Here is a 25,436-nt window from a genome sequence, read left to right on the forward strand (position 1 = left end):
AAAAAGAGAGAATGAATGATATGGCATGAAGTAGAAAGAAAGGCTGATCCTACCCAATCCAGGGTAAGCGAAGAAAAAGAAGACTGTCCACTAGAATAGACTGTGGTAAGAAAGAAAACATAGTAAACCGGAAAGAAGTATAATGGCGAATAATCACGATTAAGACCCAAAGGATGGAGTGGGGATAATTCATAGATCCGTCTCATGTCTTTGTCTTTGAGAATCTTGGTTCTGTCACCGCCACATCTCTGTGATTGAACCCAATCGATTATTTGACATTTCATTAGGTTATTACCGTGTGTCTTATTTTTAAAGTGTGCTGGTATAGGGAGTTCCACTTCTTCCTATCTAATGATTGATTTGTGTTTCGAAATTCTGTCCATGATGCGCGTGGTAGTTTCTCGTATATACCATAAACCACAAGGGTATTTTATCAGGTATACAACAAACTCCGTGCCGCATGTAAAGTGTCCCTTAGTTTTGTACTTCTTGCCTGTGTGTGGGGGTGTAAAAGTTGTACCTTTTTGTACATTGTTACATTGTGCACAGTTGAGACATGGAAAAGTACCTGGGTTTTGACTTCCTGTGATTGTTGTTTGTACCGACGTTTTATGAAGCCCGATATCTGCAGGTACTGGCGTATCTCTGAGGGTTTTCCCTCTTCTCTATGACATCAGAGGGAGATTTGTGAAGACCTCTGGATGGCCTTTTTGTAATCTGTGCCAGTGGTTGTATATTATGTTGCTTATTTTCTTGCTGTGTATGTGGACACATATACTGGTCTTTTTATGGTCTTCTTATCTTTTGGGGAAGTTTGTAAGAGCTCATGTTTTTGGCATTCATGCACCTTCTCTAGCTGGATGTCAAGTGTGTCAGAAGGAAAACCTCTTGCTAAGAATTTATCCCTCCTACGTGTTAGTTGTTGTTCACATTTGAACTATATCTCAAGAAGTGAGATAAAGGAAATCACCTAATTAAATGAGGTGGTTGGAAGCTAGAAAAATGAAGAAGACTATTTGTGTCTCTTGGTCAAGGTGCAATGTGTTGTTGGTTATGTTTACCAGGACGTGAAGGAAAGATACAGAGCTAGTGATGGCCTCAAGGGAGGGTTTGATGGTGGGAAGGCAATTGTTTAAGTACATATAGAAATTTTGTAAGTCAAACATACACCCCTCCCATATCAGAAAGACATCATATAGTGATACTATACAAATATTATCTTTCTCATCAGACCTGTGCTTTGTCTATCCCCTAACACTTTGTAGCAGATCCCATTGCCCCCCCCCCCCTCTTTAATCTCAGCCCTGCCTGGCACGTTTTAATCTACCCCGTGCTGCACTCCAATGTGTATATGGCTGTGCGTTCCAGCTTGGAATTCAACACCGTATATACATACAACAGTACAAAATGGCCGTGCATTCCAGGGTGGAACACGTGCTCTGGCCTATACGCTCGGCCACCAGGCTTTCTCTTTCCTTCACATTAGGGCCCTATATAGCACCAGGTCATAGACTGCACTGTTGCAGGAACCCGCAGGCCTCCTGTACCCCACCATTAAGGCCGGCATTTGTGATTCCTGGTGCGTTCCAGCGCACACCAACAGGATCTTGAGTATGTTACATCACTATTATTTATAGATTGAATCTTGAATGTGTATGTCGCATCTCTATTGTTCATAGATTGGACCTAGATTTTTTATGTTATACTAGCCTCTGCCCGCGACTTAGTCTGCGGGTTGTTGGAGTGGATGATCCGCCTATATTCAGCAAATTGCTGCCGTCGATGGTTTGCGTGCTCCAGCATTTTGGCAGCTCTTAAACTGTCCTGCTGCTGAACTTGTTCCTCGCACCATGCCTGTGATTGTTCGGGCATCTCAGCAGCTCGCTGGGATGCCATATAATGAGTGTGTTGTCGGTGTTAATGATCCGTCTGTGCTGGTGTTTCGACAGCTGTCAAGCTGGCCTGTCACTGAACGCATTCCCTGCACTGTGCCCGGGATTGTTCCTGCATCTCAGCAGCTCGCTGGGAAGCCATATAATGAGATTGTTGTTGGTGTTGATGATATGCATGCTCTGGCGTTTCGGCAACTCTTAAGCTGGCCTGCCACTGAACTCGTTCCTCACAGTGTCCGTGATTGTTGTGGCATCCCAGCAGCTCGCTGGGATGCCATATAATGAGCGAGTTATTGGCGTTGATGATCCACCTGCTCCGGTGTTTTGGCAGCTCTCAAGTTGGCCAGGCACTGAAGTTTTTCTTCGCACTGTGCCTGTAATTGTTCTGGCATCATCTCAGCAGCTCGCTGGGACACCATATAATGAGCGTATTGTTGGCATCAACGATCTCCCTCATCTCCGCTTGAGAAGTGACACTGAGGGTTAGCGTGTGTTTTCACATAGAGATAACAGCCCTGGGACCTGAGATAAGGCTGCTGCAGGAGTAGTGTAATATAGTATGTGATCATAAATTCATAACAGTCGTGAATCCATGTCATTTAACGGGATAAAAAGTAGCCAATGTTTTAATCGAGGTTACAAACTATGTGCCAAATTCCATTCAAATCCGTTCAGCTGTTTTTGAGTGATTGAGGAACAAACACACAAACATCCAAACTTTCACATTTATAATATTAGTAGGATTGGCCTTAGGGGGCGTTCACACTCAGTGTCCGACAGCTAGTGTCCGATGCTAATGTCCGTGCAAAATCTTGCATTCACACCATTCACACAATGGGTTATTTTAAACTATTAGAATAATGTGCATTATAAATAAACGGCTGTAAGGGAATTAAGCCAGGTTCACATGGGGGTTTTTTGGACCGGATTTTGATGTGAGAAACCGCCTTAGAATCCGGTCCAAAAAGTGCCAGCTAGCGGCCTTCTGCTGCTGATTAGGCCCAAACGAATGCCGCACTGTGGACGATCACGGCTGATTCAGCCGCAGAATCCGCCTGAAGAAATGGCAGGTCTCTTCTTTTTTCCATGAGCAGGAAAAAACTGCTCGCGGAAAAAGGAATTGTCTGGTTCCCATTAAAGTCAATGGGAGGTTGTTTTTTGAGCCGGATTTTGACGCGGATTCCACGTCAAAATCCGGTCCAAAAAAAACCCTGTCTGAACTCAGCTTTAGAGGAGCAATTCTTCAGTAGTTGCTGGTGAACCCTGGGGGGAAGGGCAAGAAGACAGTGAGCCCTAAGCTGTGTCCCCCTGCCTACTTGCCTGAACTGTCTTAGGCGACATTCGATAAGTTGGTGGCAAAATCCTTTCTAGATATACGTGATAACGCAGAAAAGACAAAAAACAACAAAGGGAGGTCAGCTAGCCATGGGATCGGTAACAGTCAAGCAAAGCAGTACAGAATTGGAATCCAAGAGAGTAGTCAAAAGTAAAGCCAGAGGTCAGGAATATGAATAAAGGTACCCAAACAGCAAGAGTAAATAGCCAGCACGCACAAGGCAATAGCAAGCACCAATGTGAATATGAGCAAACAATAAAATGGAAAGAAGAACCTGCCCCAGACCTGATAGGAAGAAAGGCTGTCAATTACACAGGCAAGGCTAATATTAACTATAAGAGGAGCAGAGGGAAACCAAGGTGAAGGAGATAGGTGAGGTGGAAAATCAATTACAGAGGTGAGGGAATAGGGAAGTGTTAAGACCATACAGGAAGAAACCAAAGGAAGGAATTACAACTGGACATGCCTCCTGCGTCACTGCATGTCACTGGGGGATTGCGCCAAAGCCTGGACGGTTGAGGATGTTAAAACGGTAGTAGTGAAGCATCTACCCATTTCGCCAAGCTGCCCCCACCACACCCCTTTTACTTTGAAGTGTGACAGGTACCACACCCCTTAGTTCCCAAAACATTTTTTGTCCCCACCACACCCCGTTACGCCTCCTTTCCTTTGTGTGGTGACAGGTCCCCGCCCTCCTCCAATCCACCGACGCCCCCCATTCGCCCTTCACAGGCATGTCTGGAAAAGTGCCCTTGCACCCCTCCCTTCACAGGTACCTCTGTGCGCATTCCAAAGGTTGAAGAATGCGATGTGCATTTCATGAGAGCCTATGGCTTTGCATCGCGTTGCACACAAGGTCCAGCATGTTAGAGCCAGGAACAACGTCGCCCTTGTAAATAAATTCACCTTTATCATTCGACGCAAAACAAGAATAATTAATACTTATAAGGCTGTGTGGCGTTGCTGGTGCTGGCGCCTTCACAATTATACGGTGGAGGCGGCTCATGATAAAAAAAAAAAAATCTACAGTTAACTTTGAAATATTAGCGGTTAGTCTCTCAAAATATAAATAACGAAAGGATACAATTTAGTTTTAAAATTCTGCTTACTAATTTTGTGCACGCAAAACATATATATATATATATATATATATATATATATATATATATATATATATATATAGATATGTGTGTGTGTGTGTGTATATATATATATATATATATATATATATATACACACTATCCGTATATACATTAAAAAAATTGTGTGAAGATAATGATTACAATTACAAAATAGATACAGAGATATAAGGTGTGATAAAAAAAACACCAACTTACATTTATGTGTGGTCTGCTCCTTGACAATGGTGATATGAAATCCAGGTCTTCTTGAAGTTTGGTGTGTGGTCTCCAACCAGATAGCTGTGCCTTATATCGAACGTGACACGCCCCTAGGGATGTTGTGGAGGGGGATGGTTAAACATCCAGCACACCACACATGGAAGCAATTAACTTTATCAATAGATTAGAACACTATACTCTAAACTGTGTATAAAACATTGTTAGTACACACGTGTATATAAATAGTTATGGATGATCTAAAATCTCATAATCGATACAACATGCCAACGCCGTCTTAAAAAATATTTTCAAGATATATTTTAATCCTAAAGCCCCCGAATCTTTTGGTGGCGTAGTGAGTTTATACAGGTCTGTTAAAAAACACGGTATAAAGAGGCCGACTGTCGCATCATGGTTAATAACTGATTTATACACTCCATAAGCCGGCAAGAAAGAGTTTTATGAGGAATAGGGTTATGGTCTCAGATATTGATTCTCAATGGCAGTCGGATCGTTGCGATCTTTCAAACTACGCCAAAGAAAATAACGGTATAAAGTACCTACTGACAATTGTTGACATGCTGTCAAAATACGCCTGGGCAGTACCCTTGAAAGATAAGACGGGCGTTTCTGTAGCCAAAGCTTTTGAATTGATTTTCAAGAATGATCGCCACGTGCCTCATAAACTACAGGCAGAGGTCGTGAATTTATGAACACAGCAATGAAGTGTCTTTGTAAAGAGCGCGATATCCACCATTTTTTTTATTATAAACAGCTTCAAAGCCTCTTTAGTGGAACGATTTTATAGAACGTTAAAAACAAAAATGTGGAGGTTTTGAAATAGCCGCAATAAGCACCGATTTATAGACAAACTAAATAATTTTTTATACAGATATAATCAGATACCACAATACAATTCGCTGCCGGCCTGTGGACGGAATATGGAGGACCATTTATGGCAAATGCACGACTCTTAAACAGACGTTAAAAATAGGTGACAATGTTCACATAATGCAGTATAAAGGTTCTTTCGCTAAAGGCTATGAACAGACTTGCACAGAGATTTTTGTCGTCTCGGTCGTTAATATAAGATTTCAAAAGCCTATGTATAAACTTGTTGATTTAGCGAATGACCCAATAGAAGGTTCGTTTTACAAAGACGAATTGCAGAAGGTACTGGCCAATGCTGACCGCGTCTACAGAATAGAAAAGATACTAAAGAAGAGACGCGTGAGGGGTGAAACTAATTTTTTCCTAAAGTGGCTAGGTTACCCTACGTCTTTCGATTCTTGGATTAATGAAAATCAGCTGACTTCTATATAAATCATGGAATCTGGATCCTTTTTTTATAACGCTGCCTTGTAACGCATCCTCCAAAATATACCCTGAAAATACAATATCTACTTTCACAACGAAATTAGCGAGGCCTCTTCATTTCTCGGGTCCTTTTGAAGTAGCCCTGACTGAAATTCAATATGCTCATACGTGGAATACCTTTGAACCGTGGAAGGCGAACTTTTTTATCGCTAAAACAGGTGACGTGCTCTCGGACCAGTTTCTAAACCCGGGGTACTTCTCCAGCGTAGAAGAATTAATTTCAACTCTGAATGATGAGATCAAAAAACTAAAGCTAAATGATAAAAACTTTAGGCTCCGCTATGATGAAATACGGGGTACTGTTAGGAGCCCCACATCACGTACAATACGATTCGAACTAGGGCGTAAGTTGTCTAATATTTTTGGGCTACCATGCTGTTTTAATTATTCTGAGACTGAAAAGCATGCAGGCGGACGGAAACCTATCCTGATATAAAAGACAGATTTTACACGCTGTACGTCTACAGCGACATCATACAACATCAGTTGGTGGGTGACAGTTATGTTCAACTTTTAAGAACTGTAGAGATTGCTGGAAAAAAACACAAAATTGTCACATTACGCTACACAACCCCCGACTATATCCTGCTGTATAAGCAGCACTTCGACTCCATTACAATTTCAATTTTAAACGATCAGGCATTAAATTCAAGTACGGCAAAAGCATCATACGATTGCATTTTAGACCGTGCAAGGAGGTGACATGCTAAAATGCTGTCCCAGCATGTGTACGGCGATGACCGCTACTGTTAATCAGGCTGGAAATGGGTTAGAAGGTTTCAAGGGCGATGAGTATATGTATGGGGCCGGTCTAGCCGGTATGTTTCACGGTCTTTTCAGACAGGCCGTGCCTCTTTTCAAACGAGGCCTTGCGCTTGTGAAATTGCATGTAAAAACGGCTGCCAGAAATATCGATAAAGACGCCATCACAAGTATATCATCAGCTGTGATGGATAAATTAAACCATGAGCTGAAACATCATAGAGGCTCGGGCCTAGTTTATGTTGTGAAAAAACCCGGTAAAAGAAAACACGTAAAAGACGTCACCGCCAGAGAGTTGTTAGACCCACCGGAGACACATTTTAGTGAAATAATATGGCTTTTATACACGATGGTTCTGTGGAGTGTACCAAATCGGAACTAGTGATTTTTTATTTGCCCCCAATGCAGACGAGCATAGAAAAATCGTTCTTTGTAGAAGTACAACCCATAGAGGCTGTTGCCGACAATGCCTCATTGGAGTTCTTCATTTCAGGCAGCGGCGAATATTATTACGACCTGAACAACACACTCTTGTATATCAACTGCTGTATTGTGAAGGCGGACAATACTGCTATTCCCGCGGACACTAATGTTGGTGTTAGGGACATCAAGGAGTCCCCATAATAGAGTATGTTGCTGAGTTCCAAATTAAATATCAGGCCTGAAGTAATTACGCCCATTATCAGGTCTGCAGAAGTCACACACACACACAGCTGATGGTGTATCAAGTGAGTTCTAATTTAATGGTGCACAAAGGTGGTTTAAATACAATACAGACAAGAGCAGGTTGGACTATTCTAATAACATAACATGGTTGGCATAAAATGATTGGTTATAAGATAAACCTGGCACATGACTATTGGCTGAGGCCTAGTGTAATCTGCATCTCATTATTGCTTTCTGAACTGGAATGGACTTTGTCCTTTATCCTTAAACAAAGAAAGTTTCAAAAATACTTATGTGTGAACTTAACAGCTCACACTTATGTCTATATGTATATATCATGGAAAAAGAGATAAGATGTCATGTTGGTGCTAAATGAGTCTCAGTGACCTCCATATACCATGGAGATAAGATATACAAATAGCCAGCTGCGACTTACTTATACAGTTTATGTGTGAAAGTTTACAAGATGACTGACGAAATACAAAGATGGAGGATTTGACTCTAACATTGGTTTGATTAATTACCCAATAGCCACGCTTTTCAGTCTGACCGACGTGACGCTCGGCGACAGACTTATTTCACACTCAGAAAACTTGTACAGCTATAGTGCGTAGATAGACTATTTTAAATTACAGCCCACAAGCGCTGTCGTCATAGTCGGGCCTGTTCTATAAAGACACAGCCGGTCACCATCCTGTAAGGGCCTTTGAGGCTAATAATTTGGGGTTTGCTAAACAAGCTCAGTATACTTCACGATCTAGACCTGTACAGCTTTTGGGTCCCATTTTTGGGGATATATTTAATCAACCGAAACTCATACTGAATGGTCTGGATCTGAAACTTTAACCAGAAATAAGGACTCCTTTTTCCTGATGTCTGCAGATGCTGAACAATTTAAGGTACAAATCTTACAAGCGTTTCAACCGGATTTTGAAATGGATTCTGTAGTCAGGGAGTACGCTGCCCTTCTCCATATTTCAGGCAAGCAGAGAAGTGATATTGGTTTAGCCATAGACAGAGATGAATTTATAAACCGCTATACATTTTTTGCATTTGATTTGTCACCGGATCAAGAACCAGACAGACATTTTTCACTCATTAAAACAGGGAATCTTAGAGCAGAGGTGCACTTTGCAGTGCCAACACCCCACACGGTGAATATTTTAGTTTACTCAATACATACAAATATTGTGGAGACTAACAACCAAAGAGAGATCATGTGTGATTTTTGATTAAACATTCCCTGCCATCTTCAGAAATGAATAGCCTACAACTTATAATTCTGGCTAAATCTGAACTGTATATTTGCCAGTGTATTTCTGTGTGAATTTCTACCGGATGAGCCTGTGCTACAGCGACCTGCCGCGTACATCATCAATACGGATGATTCACATAAATGCGGTTCGCACTGGGTGCTAATTATATTGTACCATGATGCCACTATATTTTTTGACTCTTATGGATTTTCACCGACTTTTGAGATTTACCGTCAGATCTTTGTTCAGTTCATAGAAAGGAATTGTAAGAGAGATATATCTATCAAAATAGACAATTACAATCATATAAAACCTCTGTGGCGCGTACACCTTGTTCTTTTTATACCATTTAACCCAGAGTGTTGCTTAAAAGAAGGTTTTAGATTTGTTTAATTAAAAATGCTCCCATAATGATAAATTAGTTAAAATATTTATAATACAACGGCTACCTACTATAGCTAGTAAGTGCAAAGCCAGCTGTATATACCAACAGATTTGCAGAGCTCATCATTGATTGAGTGAAAATTAAGCATGAAGAAATTCCTATATGGAAATACTTGTGAATGCCCAGGCTGGAGCATGTGGCTATATGATACATCGTCAGTCTTTTGGAGGAGGGCGAGGAGACCTGTCACAGGAAAGGGGGCATAAGGGGGTGGGGTGGGTTGCCAAAAGTGTTTTGGGAACCAAAGGGCGTGGTCAGGGGTGAACCTACCTCTTTTGCCGCCCAAGACGAACTACAGAAAGCCGCCCCCCCCCCCCTGGGAGGAGGGGGCGGAGCGAAGGGACGTGGCCGAGCAAGGGGGCATGGCGGAGCGAAGGGGGCGGGGCTTAGTGCCGTTCGCAGGCAGAGAGCAGGCATGGAGATGACCTGCTCTCTGCCTGAGCGTGAGGGGAGGCTGCTGGAGCAGCAGTGCTCCAGTGGCCTCCCCAAACCACCGCTCGGTGCTAAGCCAGTCCAGGACAAGCTGTCCTGGACTAGCTTAGGTAATCAAAAATGCCACCCTCCCTGCGGTCCTGACATAGCGCCGCCTGAAGCGCTCGCTTCAGGTCGCCTCATGGGAGGTGCGGCGCTGGGCTTGGTACCTGTCACACTTCAAAGAAAAGGGGCTTGGTGGGGGCGGCTTGACGAAAAGGGTAGATGCTTCACTACTAACGGTGTTACAGAAATGTAAGTTGTACTAGTTCAGATACTCAGCACTGAAAGAAGGTATTATTCTTTTAAAAACACTGTAAGGCCTGGGCCCCACAAAGTATAAACAGCGCAATTTGGCCATGGAGGAAACCATAGAATTTTACATTAATCGCTATGAGTAAGGGACATTGATCTTGTAACTTGTAAGCAATGCTATTCACAACCTCTGTATTTTTATATATGTTTGTAATGCTTGTATTTTATATAAAGATGGTGCATTACAAGTTATATTTTATACTTTTTGCTCGTGGATGCTAAAACTTTTATTATTCAAGAATTCTGGGTAGAAAGAGTTTGTGTAGAGTTAACAAACAGGCAGCAGGTCAGGGCAAGTAGCATAGGTGTGGAAGTCAGAAAACATTGAAGATGATGTGATACTGTCACGGTTTACAGGAAGCAGGTAACAGTGTACAAGGATGCAGAAAGAATCTAAGGAAACAGGGTACAGAAAACTGCCCCTACGCTATGGCGGCTCGCTAATCCCTGCCTCCAGCTTACCCAGGATAGCTCCGGCCCCGACAGCTACTCTCTCTTTAAACATGAAGACCTGTACAGAAAGAAAGGGAAAAGGGCTACAAGATTCTGGGGTCTGGTGTTTTAAATTTGGGCACCCCTAGCGAAAAGATTGCTGCAATACAAAGTGCTGGGACTTGGTGAACTAGCAAGCCCAGCATGCCCAAAAACACAAAACAGAGACTAAATGCAGGAAGGAGGGAAATGGTGAGGAAAGGTAATACGGGAAACCACCAAGACAAACCACAGAAGGAGTCTCTCACCACTACCCCCAGGTTAGAACCAACAGAACTCTAGATAATACTCTAGAATACAGGGGCCAAGAATTAGCTGTGACTACAACAAAAACCAGCAAGGAATGAGAAGACAGACAGCCTCAAATAGAGCCTGGCAACACCTGATAGGATGATACAAATGAACACACCTGAGACTTCCAAACTCCAGCAGAAGATAAAGAAGCTCATACACAGAGAGACAGGGACTAAACCAATTCAGGCAACTAGCAATAAGGCAGAGAAACAACTAGAAAAGCCACAAGATGCTGGTTCAAATCCTGGCAGATAACAATTCATTTGTACCTTTTTTCATTTTTACTTCTTTTTATAAGAAAACATTCTTAATATGAAGAATGGGATAGACAAATTAGATGTCAGCCTCTAACCAAAAGCTGTTCTTAGGACACACTGTATAATATAAAGTAAAAAATTACGGGTGCAAAATTACGCGGCGTATACACTTGTAACTCCCATTGAAATCAATGGGATCTTTTAGAGCTCGCAAAATGCTGACACGCGTATACGTGCCACATTGCGCTCCACTTTACATCGAGTGAATTCCCCCTTAGTGCAGATGTGAAGTTCATTTTATATCCACTTACAAAATCTGTTTCCAAAAATATTCTTACATGTGCGCTGCAGTATCTCATTGGGGAGAGTCACTCAAGAATGTTATCTGTGATTATATGAAAAAAAGTGAAGTACATAGAGTGTACGCCAAATTACTCGTGTGTTTATATTCTCTTCAAACATTCAGAATTTCAACAGTTTTCTAAAATGTATAGAATAGAGACATGGCTAAGAGGAATGCACACAATTTACTGAAAGAAATGTATTCAAAATATTTTGTTTGGTTTCCACCTTTGATCTTCAAATTTATTTATTTTCTATAGACATCCAGAACTGTCACAAGAAACATTTATATGAAAAAACTGAGAAACTTATAGAGAACAAACCTCCAAGATGTAACCAGGAAAAGGAAAGTTTCTCCTTCTCTACACGTTATGTGAACCTCGTCATTGTCTCCACTGATCACTTTAGGGAACGTTCTCAGAATGAGCTCATAGAGACCGGGGCAAGACATGAGGAATATTTAAAGGAAAAACAAAATGAATTACAGCGTATTTCCCCCAACAAGATGTTCCGTTGGTGCCACCGATCCAAACTTGTACCACATATGGTAATGGTGAGCGGAGTCCCCGGTGCTGGAAAGACCACACTGATGCAGAAGTTTGTCTATGATTGGGTGAAGGGCGATCTCTATCAAAGATTCTCTTTTGTCTTTTTCTTTAAATTCCGAGAACTGAACAGACTGGATAAAGTTAGTCTGGAGACCATGATCCTTCATCAGTACCCATATCTGGAGGAGCAGCTGGAGAACATCTTACAAGATCCAGAGAAATTTCTCTTTATATTTGATGGATTAGATGAAAGCAATCATACAATGGATTTCACATCACGTCACTTGTGCTCTCATCCTAAACAGCTCGGACATTGTGGTCAGATTGTGGTTAGTTTGGTGAGAAAGTCTCTTCTTACTGGTTGTTCTGTCCTAATGACCAGTCGTCCAACCAGACTGGCATCAATTGATTGTAGAGTTTTCCAGAGAATAGTAGAAATCACTGGGTTTTCTCCAGAAGAACGAAAGATTTACTTTGAGAATTTCTTCTCCAACCCTGAACTGTCAGAAAAGGCTTTTACTTATGTGAAGCAGAATGCCACCTTGTACACGTTCTGTTACCTCCCGTCCTACTGCTGGATCATCTGTACTGTATTATCCAGGAGCTTCCAGACAACAAGTAGTGACCAGCAGGTGACATTATTACCCAGAACAGTGACACAACTCTTTGCCATATTTGTCGCCAACATTCTGTCCAATCACAGCCTGGAGAAAAGTGACGCTCAGAAGATCCTGCAGTCCATCGGATGGATGGCACAACATGGAGTCATGAATCACAGGATTATCTTTGATGAGCGAGATCTGGATTCTTTCCATGTAGACAATAAGTCAAAACTCTTATCAAGTTTTGTGATGGAATCGGAGGAACCTGTGACCTATTCCTTCTTACATCTCACTGTTCAGGAATTCTTCTCTGCCTTGGTCCATTATACTGATTATTCTCCTGAGAAGTTACAGAAATCACTAGAAGAAGCCAAATCCTATCCTGATGGACGTGGTGAGATGTTCCTCCGTTTCCTGTGTGGTCTGTCAGACAGTACCACCAGGTCAATACTAACTGGATACCTGGACAAACAAGTAGCTCAGGCCTCCAGAGATGTTATCACTTGGCTGAAGAACTTCATTCTAGAAGAACAGAGGCTGGTGGAAAGTGAGGACAAGAAGCAACATCTTCTCAGGATATTCTTTTATCTGTTTGAGACCCGGAATAAGGCTCTAGTGCTGGAATCATTACAATCACACAGAAGATTAGATCTTTCTGATGTTCACATATCAGCTCTAGACTGCACTGTGTTAGCGTTCATCATCGAAACCTGCACTCATATAGAAGAACTCAATCTATGGGGATGTTCTCTGGGCACTGAAGGATTAGAGAGACTTGTACCAGGGTTACATAACCTGCAGCATCTGAGGTAAATACTAATTATATTTTATCTTTCTGTGGTATTAAGATTCTGACAGGGCAGGTTTTCCAGGGAGGATAAGAACCACCACAGATATAGTAGGTTGTGTGCCAGGTACATGTGGTGTCTGTATGATCTCGACTACATATCTGCTTATCTGCTCTAGCATACAGTTGTTGTAGACGTAATCGTCTATATCCTGGATCAATCAGTCAGTCCAAATTAATGAGCATATTTGTGCACAATTGCTAAAAATGAGACAGACACTAAGTTCCGTTTCAATGCCAGCCAGATGCTCTTTCGCCCCTTAGGTCAGCTCAGCATTACTGGCTCTTTATTGAAAGTACACACACTTAAGAAACAAAGAAAGGAGGGGGTTACTGCCTCCTTGGCATTCCTGAGCTGCTGTCCATCTCCCATTGGCTTCAAACTTCAATGTCCAGCCAGACACCTCCTTGCTCCAGTCTGTGGAATTCTGTTACTGGGTGTGCCACACAGGAATCAAGCCCCATCTTGATTTTAAGATCCTTTGTCTCAGATCTATGTAACCTTATTAAGGAAAAATTAGTATTTCTACAATATAAAGTATAAGAATCTTGATTCATGTTCTCATACTTGACATTCCCCCCTAAATACTAATTTTTCCCTGAGCTTATGAACGCACTGATCTGTTCCAATGTGTTCCGCTCCTCTTCACCTCTTAGATAACTTCTTATCCCTAGTAGATAAGCTCCCACTTAAAGGGCTTTCACATAGGAATGTCAGATCCTAGCTGTCCCTAAAGCAACTCCGTGTATTTTCGAGGGGAAACTGGACCGTAAAAATGCTTCTTTCCATCTCTCTAGTCTCGACCAACTTTACTGCCGTCTGTGCCTCACTGGGCAAAGTATGTTTACATTTGAAACACCGTAACATGATTACTATGAGATACGACACCTGGTGCAGCTGCCCACCAGTGTCGAGCTTTATAGTCGCGCACAAGATCCCCCCTTCTGGCTAAAGGATTGTGTCGCCTGGTCTTCAACCCGACTATAAAACTACCTTGCCCCCTATCTCTTTACACTCCTCCAGGGAATGTATAAGCCACTAACTGGCTTATCGGACTATAAGAGTCCAATGGACGTCTGTTTCCTGCCCTTCCTCGGACTAACAGCCCCGTCCAATAATATGTTATGGCATGAAACGTAATACCTTTCCTAAATAGACGGCTTCCAGCTATCTCACTTCACTTAAACTTTCTCACTCACATCATCATACACCTTAATTGCCTCCATATCAGCCTCAAGTCTCATTGTCTAAATCCACAGCCTCGTTTATCATTCCCTTTAGACATGGGATTACACAGATTGATATCACTAAAAGGATCAGTCTCTATGTTGCATAAAACATAACAGGAACACAAGTGCAGATTCATCCAACAGTCCTTGATATTTCTCCTCTCAGGATCTCATATCTCATCTCTTTATCTCCATCCAATCTTTGGGTTTTAGTTTATAAGTTTCTTCCACTGACTCAGACTCTGGAGAGAAAGGGAAAAACTCAAGAATATACATTAATCATATGCTTTTGATGATTCATCACATAGTCAGTCAGCACATCATATTTGAAATAATTGTGAAAAATCCAACCCAAATCTAGGGCTAGGGCTAATTCTCCTGTCAAGAATGTACCGTATAGAGAAAACAAATACATGCGACAAGTGATAAACACTTCCTATACTCTGGGAACTGCATGGGGGTGTAAAACACTTATTATATACCCATAATATAGCATAGTATTTTCCTTATTACCCGTATGGTAAGTTCCATTAGCACTTTGATGCTCTCGGGGATACTACTTACACTACTTCTTTCAGTAGCCTTCTATCTGCAGTTTCATTTATGGTGATTTTCTTCACCAGATATGCCCCAGACCATCCTGAAAGAAGATAACTACACACAAGCACTTACTTACACCGTCTCACCTTTAGTAACTGTATATAGTTAACCTGCAATCCCTGGAACAGGTACAAAGGCTTCAGGCCTGACTCTTTGGCCTAACGCATGCCATATGGGCTTACATATACAGTATATCTGACTGTAGTAATGCTAGATCCTGCAGCTGCCCATCCTCCGCTCACCAGGTCACACATGGCTTCTCCTAAACAGTACACTTAGTAAGAAGCTGCTTATGCCATAAATGGGAACGATGTTCTCAGTACATACTCTCTTACCACCGAACACCAGGACTTGTACATCCTCTTTCCAAGTCTCCTCTCCTCCTGGACCATTTTCGGTGCATCAGTGTCGTAAAACTTGAAAAGAGAGCTAAAAACGTTTGGGTCCCCTAGGCTTGTGCAGCTGGGCTAATGGCAGTGTCTGCCCACATGTTACCCTACTTTCTTTCCTATCAGCCTTGGTGTGTGCCATGACTTCTGACTATACCCACCTGTGTGGGGGCAGCAGCAACCGCAGGGTCTCCATCACACAAAAAGTTCTTGCCCTCCAGATCGGACCATAATTCTACTATATCAAACACCTACCCTCAGACATTGTACCATGTTCAAGTGATGGCTTCAAGTTCAACTGAGACCCGTGGAGTCCCATAATAGGTCTCCTTACGCTTGGTTTACCTCATATACGGTGACTGTGGCATATCTGATGCAGGATCCACCATCTTTCCCAAATCAAGAAACATCAAATCTGCAAAGAACTCAAAAAAATCAAAGTTAACAATAGGTTCATCATTCAAATAACCAACAGTCTCTTGTAACCTACAATCATGTTGTTCTATTCTATATTGTCAGCAGAAAATACTTGTACATTTCAGTTACTCCCCCCTTGAACCTATTGTTAACAGCAGCAAACAATAATTTAACAAAGAACTCAGGGCCTAATAGTTAACCAGTTAGAAGTGACTTGTAGAGCAGGGTGGAAAGGTTACATTAGGAACCATAGAGAAAACACACAGCAGCCACTGTTATCTCTGTCTGCAATGCAAGATTTACGACCCCCTATGCTAACAGCAGCTTCTCCTAGAAGCAGCTTCACAGCCCACATGGCTGTGCCCCCCTCCCTCTGACTTCTGTCTGCGAGTAGTACTACAGGATTCAGCAAGCTCTAATGTACACTACTTAAAGGAACAGAGACACATTCATACAATCTCATTAGCAGAGAAGGCAGAAACACTGAACAAAGGATCACAGCAGTCTCCAGATCACATAACAGAATTACACACAAAGGACATCACACAGCAGACATGGGGGAGGCTCCTAATTCACCTAGTATAGAACAAAATAAGTTTCCTCTCTTTACTTCTTAAAACCAAAACATCATCACAAAAATAATCTGTGCTACATTTTTTATCAATCAGCACACACACACATGTTGCTTTTTGTTTTTTGAATTTCAAAACTTGGGACACCTTTTCAAATTTTCATAACCGTTATCCTACAATGGGGAACAATCCTGATTTATAGAAGCATGGTTCATTACAAGAGAACACAGAATGTAACAGAGCAGAGTATACTGTGTACGTCTGAGAGGGTCCTGTGCAGTGGCGTAACTAGGAATGGCGGGGCCCCGTGGCGAACTTTTGACATGGGGCCCCCCGACACCGAAGATCTCGACCAAGTCCCTCCTACGCATTCCTGCGCGCTCTATTATGTTCCATAGTTGCCTCTGCACACAGTATTATCCCCCATAGTGGCCCCTGCACACAGTATTATACCCCATAGTGGCCCCTGCACACAGTATTATACCCAATAGTGGCCCCTGCACACAGTATTATACCCAATAGTGGCCCCTGCACACAGTATTATACCCTATAGTGGCCCCTGCACACAGTATTATACCCCATAGTGGCCCCTGCACACAGTATTATGTCCCATAGTGGCCCCTGCACACAGTATTATGTCCCAATAGTGGCCCCTGCACACAGTATTATGCCCCATAGTGGCCCCTGCACACAGTATTATACCCAATAGTGGCCCCTACAGGACTAAATACTGTCACGTCACCCGCTGACCACTATACCAGGACAAATTGTGGATAAAAAATCTGGTCATGTGCATTACAATTTAGTAACTCCATGTGCTTCATATTAATAGCAGTTAACCCCATCATCTCCCTCACATTACCCCTGTGTGCCTCACTGTTAAATATCTTGTATTTGCCGGTGAGACTTGTGTCCACTGTTAAATATCCGGACCTGGCCTTGTCCACGATAGGAAGAAGTCAGCTTGTTATAAATCAGTGTAGAGGTTTATTAATATCTTGAAGGAAAACACAGGAACAGGGAAAATGTCCAAATAACACAAATATCAGTCAATTGTCAATAGCTTACATCTTCAGAGAAGTTAAATCATCTGGATATCTTGTAGTTACAGCTTGGTTCATGCTTGTCATCTGGTTGGTGGACTTGGGCTGGTTACGACGTCCATGGATGTCCATCTGCCTGGACCACCCACCCTGGTGTTCCCAAAGACAGACCTCCTGGTCTTCCCCTGGTCTTCCCAAAGACAGACCCAGACATGTGTATTTCTTCCTCATTTATATTCATGAGAGTGGGTGTTACCTTCCATCTTGTAGCTATGTAAGGAGATTTCTAAAATGGTCTACTCTAACCGCACCCATGCACCCAAAATATAAGACTATGATGTCAGTAGAGTGTTAACCCCATGTCTGCTAGAGAATATTGTAAATATATAATATTTAACATTTCCCCCTTTTGAGAGTGAAATATCTGTTTGAACTCTCAAGATATACCATACAACAATATTCATTCAATTAGATTATATCTTCTTTCTTCTTTGCTGAATACTGGAACTTAATTTTCATTAATTGTCCATATAATAATTTCATCAATTTGCGATACATTTTGACATTAGTAAACGTTATGGTATGTTATGGTAAACTGTGATCAAAGATGGAAACAATTTGATCCACTATCTAACCTACACCTGATGAAGGCTCTTCTTTCATCGTCTGGTCTTCTGGTCATCTCTTCTTCCGTCATAATAGAAGGCTTATTACCACAAATGTAGTTCTTGACTTAAAGTCCTTTAGATTTCCTCCGTGTTGTGCAGATATTATAACATTGTCCATTAAAGTTCATATTGTGAAGATATTGATATAACAGCAAAGTCCATATGTTATGTTTCACTTCACCAAGACATAGACTGTAGAGGGGTTTTTCCTTCTGTAATTACCTTGACCACCTGTCACTGTAAAATCATGTGACACTTCTGGAGCAATACTGCAAAAGCAAGGCAAGTGTGAATTCTGACATCATCCCTGCTGCTTGTCAGTAAGGTTCAGTCCTGGAATCTCAGTCTCTTGGATACACAATATCTGTGTTCGGGTTCTATCATTCATAACCCTTTTGCTCATCAAACAACTTAAAGTCTTGAAATAGAGAGGATTCCACCAAACATTGATGAGGACGTCTTTATATCTGTCCAATCATCCGCTGATCAAAGGTTCCAAACTCCAGTAATAGTTTTTAAACACAGTCCTTGGCATAAGCTTAAGCATATAGCATCATACCTTCAGATTTTGTCTTTTCCCGCACATCTTCTTCTTGTAACTGTTAAAGTCTTTTTATTAACATTTGATATCAAACTTTATCATAATCTTGGACTTGATTGAAGATAAGTTTTCTTTCCCTAATAACTAAGCCAAATTAGGCAATTGACTAAACTATAATATCACAGTGTACCATACCACTCATTTATATATCATACTTCTCTTTATATTGTATCAATATTTATATTTGACTTATTAAAATATTGATATTCAATACATTTATCAAACTATCAGATAATAGTACTTTGGATACAATAATCTATATAAACATCATATATCAACATATATATCTTTATATCTATATGTATGAATATATATGTGTAATACATTACTTGTGATGACAAATTGCAACACGACTTTGAAATATAATGTGATTATTAATTACCATTCTATAGACAATCACAATATTTATTCTTTAGTTAGAACTTTTCACCAATTATACTAAACATATGTTCCTATATGATTGTTATCATACTTATCATACATTTTCTAAAGTTTAATCACTTTATTTCCTTTTTAATAAGATATTATTTTATTTTAAACATTCATTTATTAAATATCATTGTGTTCTTTATCTGAGACACAATATTAACCTTTATTCATAAAAACGTATGTGCCTAAAGTTTCCTCTTAACACCTCGTCTCTTCACAGATTCCTGTGACCTTCTTAACCTTTCAGATACCTCCAATACCAAGAATAGAGACAACACTTGTGCCAACACACTCTTGTCTCTGTCTTAAACTTAACTGTATATATTCTTGTGTACTGGCTGTATATGAATACCATATATATGAAATAAGTATATAAACATAAACTTTTCAAAATATGTCACATCCTATAATCAGAAGTTTGAAGAATAAACCAGAGACTATCTCTCTTGATATCCCATATCCTTTGATGATATTATGCTTCTCCTTTCATGAAGATGATTAGCTTATCTCATTTGCATATAAGACATATTTTTCCCAATGTTTGTTTTCCCAATGTTTGTTTTCCCAATGTTTGTAGATGTTGATGTGTGTAAGTGTATGCAAGTGTGTGTGTACATGTAAGAATACATAATGAATAATAATACAATAAATCAATACTGCAATACTGGCTATAGCTAACTAGATTTTCCCACCATAACTAATATATTTATTATCCCATGATCCAATTACCACAATAAACCTTTATTATTTGTCAGGTTTGAACAAATATATTGAAGATTATCTGTATCTTCTCAAAAGCTACTTTTTCCTACAGAATGTTCACCTAAAATAACCTTGCTTTGTAGTGCAGCTGTCACCTTTTCTCTCAGCTCATGTGACTTAAACACTTGGTTTTCCTGTAGGTATAAACATATGAGGTTCCTTTCAATGGATTTCACATATATTTGCTAATTTCCCAATTTAATATAGAGGATCATATAAGATAAAAAATAGAAAGAAATAGAAAAAGAAAATAGAAATAGAAAATAGAAAGAAATAGAAAATAGAAAGAAAATAGACGTCTCTTTGTTGGATATATTTTCCTTTTTTCCTTGTTGGATGCATCCTGATTTTCTTAGGCCTATTTGTGATGTCACAGATCTGTTGTATACACCAGTGGACACATAACACACATAACACTTATACTGACCAGCCCATCAGGGTCACAGGTCACAGTGTGTTGCTGTCAATCAACTGACCACATGAACGGACATTGATTCACTGTAAGAACTCCATGCCTAGTTGCATGCCTTTAAACAAAATGGATTATAACTTGAAAATCCTAAAAACATGGACTTTACATGAAACTATTGAAAAACATGCTTGAGGTAAGTTAGAACTTCTATCACTTTATCATGCATTGTTATTAGTCACACCATGTGAAATTAGTTTACTCATTAATAGTTAGACACTCCATGTATTCTTTTGGCTATAAGGAAAGAATGATGAATGAATGGACATCACTGATTGAACTGATCCATTTTTCCATATATCTATATCTGATGAGAAAAAATAGATAAACTTTAGCAAAAACCAAATTAATACAATAATGATTTTAACCAATGGAAAATTTAATAACTTTATGGATCCCTAGTACTATTTGATCATATTCATATAATGTACATAACATGTTCCTCCTCTCTCTGCATCCAGAGAGTGGACTATGACAAAAATCTGTCACCACACATCAGGCTCTCCTCCTATATGTGTGTGTATATATATAATGATTATGATCCATAGTATTATTCACAATAGCATAATTAGGATTATTTATGAACATCATCACATAATCATGTGGATTATACCTGATCATTGGACTTCTCCTCATATAAAAGGGATTTCTCTTTACATAGCCAGATAGTACATAAGTAAAACTCAATAGATAGTCATTCCTTCAGAGATACTTTTAAATTCGACCCCTGAACTCCTTTCAGATATATATTTTTAAGTTAAACCCATGAACTTCCTGTCAACACGTCCATCCATAATAGCCTCGCCAGGTCATGAGAGAATGCCAAGCTTGCCCTTTTCCTAAGAATATAAGACAGGTCAGATGCCATTGGGTTACTGAAAAGATCTGACATTTTGGAGACAACTGGTACATTCCCAGATACAATTTTTTGACTATCAATAGATTTGGTTGGCTGCAATTCTTTAATTTCAGTTAATACTGGAATTTCAATTTGTGGATTTTCTTGCATGGCATATGGTTTATATGCAACATGTAATTTCCTACGTTTCTCATAGATTTTGTCACTTTCCCTCCTATAAATAGGGGACACTTTAACATGATTTGACAGATGTCTCTTAATAGGCTTTGCTTTTTGCTTTGGACATACTCGATTTACATTTGACATATGTTTCTGATGTCTTCTGGCCATGTCCAATAAACTAGCAGCTTCAAATAAAGTCTTCTTATCTGACGCACTGGCAAGGGTGACTGCATCCAAGAATTTGAACTTTTTAACAAAACTTTTCACCATAGATGAAGAGTTCACCTTTTGAATGACAGTTTTGTATGTTCTCTCAAATTTAGACATGAATGCATATGTACATTCTTTTCTGCCAATCTTTATCTCATTCAGTATATCAGGTGTTGGCATGCTGTCACCTCTAGTGCACCAGATTAATTTCTTTAATCTCTCCACATCACTGTCTTTTAACCATTCATCTGACTCATTATCATAAGACATTTTTGCAGACAAACGTTCTGTAAAATCAATAGGAAGCCATAATTTAAACAGTTTATTTCTCTGTTCAATATTTAGATCAAATTTCTCTGCATGGCTTTCAAAAATTTCTGAGTTTCTACACACATGGATCTTTACATCATATGTGAGAATGGCTTTACTCAGATTGATCAAATATTCCTGAGATTTTAATTTCAATTTAGTTTCTTGTATCATTTGTTCCTCACCATCTATGGCCATTACTGCCACGTGGTGCTCTTTGTCAACATATTGAGATTTCTCATTATCTGTCTGAACAGATTTATGCATACTATTGCTTAATTTCTTCTCTGTTACCACGTCATTAAAAATCTTTACCAAAGAAGCAATATTCCTAAATACCTGCTTCTCTTTTGTAGAACAAATTCTATTTTCAATCTTAGAATTTGCCTGTTCACATTGTGTATACAAATCTTGCCATATACTCGCTAAATTGTCACTAGACACAATTTTAAACTCAACGTTACACTTTTTAGACAATGACTCTAATTTTTCCATACTTTAAAAGTAAAATCTTTACTCACCACTGTAGAAAGCTTCACCTTTAGCTTGTCCTTGGAACAGCTGGTCCCTGTCATCAGAACGTCTCAGTACGTCTGGCACTTGTGGTCCTTCTGTGTTTCCTCACAGGCTTTCCTCACACAGGCTTCCGTATCATATAACACGTACAACAGTCATCTGTATCTCACCAATATAAGTTCTTTTTCGAAGTCTTCCTGAATCTTGCAATTCATACAACTTGCAAAATACTCCTCTCTTCCCCCTTAATTGCAAGTGAACGGAACGAGAAAAACAGGAAAAAAAACGACCGTGCTGGCTCGCCACTGTTAAATATCTTGTATTTGCCGGTGAGACTTGTGTCCACTGTTAAATATCCGGACCTGGCCTTGTCCACGATAGGAAGAAGTCAGCTTGTTATAAATCAGTGTAGAGGTTTATTAATATCTTGAAGGAAAACACAGGAACAGGGAAAATGTCCAAATAACACAAATATCAGTCAATTGTCAATAGCTTACATCTTCAGAGAAGTTAAATCATCTGGATATCTTGTAGTTACAGCTTGGTTCATGCTTGTCATCTGGTTGGTGGACTTGGGCTGGTTACGACGTCCATGGATGTCCATCTGCCTGGACCACCCACCCTGGTGTTCCCAAAGACAGACCTCCTGGTCTTCCCCTGGTCTTCCCAAAGACAGACCCAGACATGTGTATTTCTTCCTCATTTATATTCATGAGAGTGGGTGTTACCTTCCATCTTGTAGCTATGTAAGGAGATTTCTAAAATGGTCTACTCTAACCGCACCCATGCACCCAAAATATAAGACTATGATGTCAGTAGAGTGTTAACCCCATGTCTGCTAGAGAATATTGTAAATATATAATATTTAACACTCACCATAAGAGTTACTGATATGTGAGAGACATGGAGGTAATAATAAAGTATCTTCATTATTATTACCCCCATATGTCTCACATATCAGTAACTCTTATGGTGAGGCACACAGGGGTAATGTGAGGGAGATGATGGGGTTAACTGCTATTACTATGAGGCACATGGAGTTACTAAAACACAAGTAATCACCCCATATGCCTGACATTAATAAGTAACCCCAGTACGTACCTGTGTAGCTTTAGTTTCACTTTCCTTCTTCCTTTCTTCCTCCAGTGCAGACGGCAGGAGCTCGGCAGGGATAAGCCCCGCCTCCTCCTCTCATTGGTGGGCAGAGGACAGCAGAGAAAGGGAGGGGGGGGAGAGAGAGGGAGAGCGTGCTGAAGCGCTGAGAGGAGCCAGACCTGCAGCTCCTGTGTCTCAGCCATTGCTGCAGCTTCGGGGCCCCCTGTTGATGGAAAGTATTCCACCAACAGGGGGCCCCGATCATTATACTCGGGGGTCCGAAAAGACCTCGGAGTATAATGATAGCAGCGGTAGCGGCTGTCACCGGGCCCCTAATGTCCCGGGCCCTGTGGCAGCTGCTACTGCTGCTATGGTGGTAGTTACGCCACTGGTCCTGTGTTAAAATCAAAGATGGCGTCGAAACACTAGGGCGACACCCTTCCTCCTGCATTCCATTGTGGAACAATGATACCAAATCCTTAATGGCGGATAGTGAATGTTTACACAGTATAGGTGTGGATATATATATACTGCTGAGACAAAGAAAGATGCGATTAGCATAATTAACATAACAGAACACAAGTTTAACACATAACCATTGAACATAGACCATAATTTACCAGACTTTTACAATTTTCTTTACTAGATCCCAACCAAAGTTTAAACGTATAATCCTCTAAACATCATAATAGCGGTATACAGTGAGGTCTTTTATAGCTGAACTTGTCACTGGTTTTACAAGGATTCACATTCAACTTCCAGAAATCCCTCTCTTGCTATAGCACACGCCTCTAAACCATGCTGTGCCTTGTAACATTCCATTGTCTCTCACTACCAGCAGCTTGTCCATGGGACTCACTACAACCTCACGTGCTATTAACCTTTTCATTGCCTTTAACATGCTGCTTGCCTACTCTCTTCACAATTAAATCATGGGGGTTATTCATGTCCCTCAGGGACAGACTCTTTTGACTTAAACATGGACCATATACATTCTCAACTCTCAAATTCAGTCCATCTACTTAGAACCCTGACTGATTGAGCACATGGGACAGAAAAACAGCAATGCTTGGTTCTTAAAACTGCCAGAGGAAAGGTCCAGAAAACCCTGTCCCTTCTGGGGTTCAGACAAATAACCCGTCATAATCACCACATGTACTAGCCGCCATTTTCCGATTTCACAGGTGAGCAACTATATATATATATATATATATATATATATATATATATATATATATATATAATATATATATATATATATATATATAATATAAGTAAACTCACCGTGATCAGCTGAGATTCCGGACTCTCTTCGGAAAGTGATGGGGTTCAACTAAGGTGACACACGCGGGTTAAAAGCCTCTCTGGATTTCTGTCAAAGCAGTTATCCGAGTCACGGCACCAAATGTTGTAGACGTAATCGTCTATATCCTGGATCAATCAGTCAGTCCAAATTAATGAGCATATTTGTGCACAATTGCTAAAAATGAGACAGACACTAAGTTCCGTTTCAATGCCAGCCAGATGCTCTTTCGCCCCTTAGGTCAGCTCAGCATTACTGGCTCTTTATTGGAAGTACACACACTTAAGAAACAAAGAAAGGAGGGGGTTACTGCCTCCTTGGCATTCCTGAGCTGCTGTCCATCTCCCATTGGCTCCAAACTTCAATGTCCAGCCAGACACCTCCTTGCTCCAGTCTGTGGAATTCTGTTACTGGGTGTGCCACACAGGAATCAAGCCCCATCTTGGTTTTAAAATCCTTTCTCAGATCTATGTAACCTTTTTAAGGAAAAATTAGTATTTCTACAATATAAAGTATAAGAATCTTGATTCATGTTCTCAGACTTGACACAGTCTCTAGTC

General features: G+C 40.5%; 1 protein-coding gene across 1 annotated transcript in view; it reads left to right on the forward strand.

Annotated features, from left to right (window-relative positions):
- LOC142214653 (NACHT, LRR and PYD domains-containing protein 3-like) overlaps positions 1-13,208 on the forward strand; it is a 42,411-nt gene extending 29,203 nt beyond the window's left edge. The window contains exon 5 of the mRNA XM_075283593.1: positions 11,506-13,208. Within this exon, the coding sequence (XP_075139694.1) occupies positions 11,506-13,208 (1,703 nt within the window). The remainder of the gene's footprint in view (positions 1-11,505) is intronic.
- The last annotated feature ends 12,228 nt before the right edge of the window (positions 13,209-25,436 follow it).

The sequence above is a fragment of the Leptodactylus fuscus genome, chromosome 7 (assembly GCF_031893055.1).
Source record: "Leptodactylus fuscus isolate aLepFus1 chromosome 7, aLepFus1.hap2, whole genome shotgun sequence".
NCBI lineage: Eukaryota > Metazoa > Chordata > Amphibia > Anura > Leptodactylidae > Leptodactylus > Leptodactylus fuscus.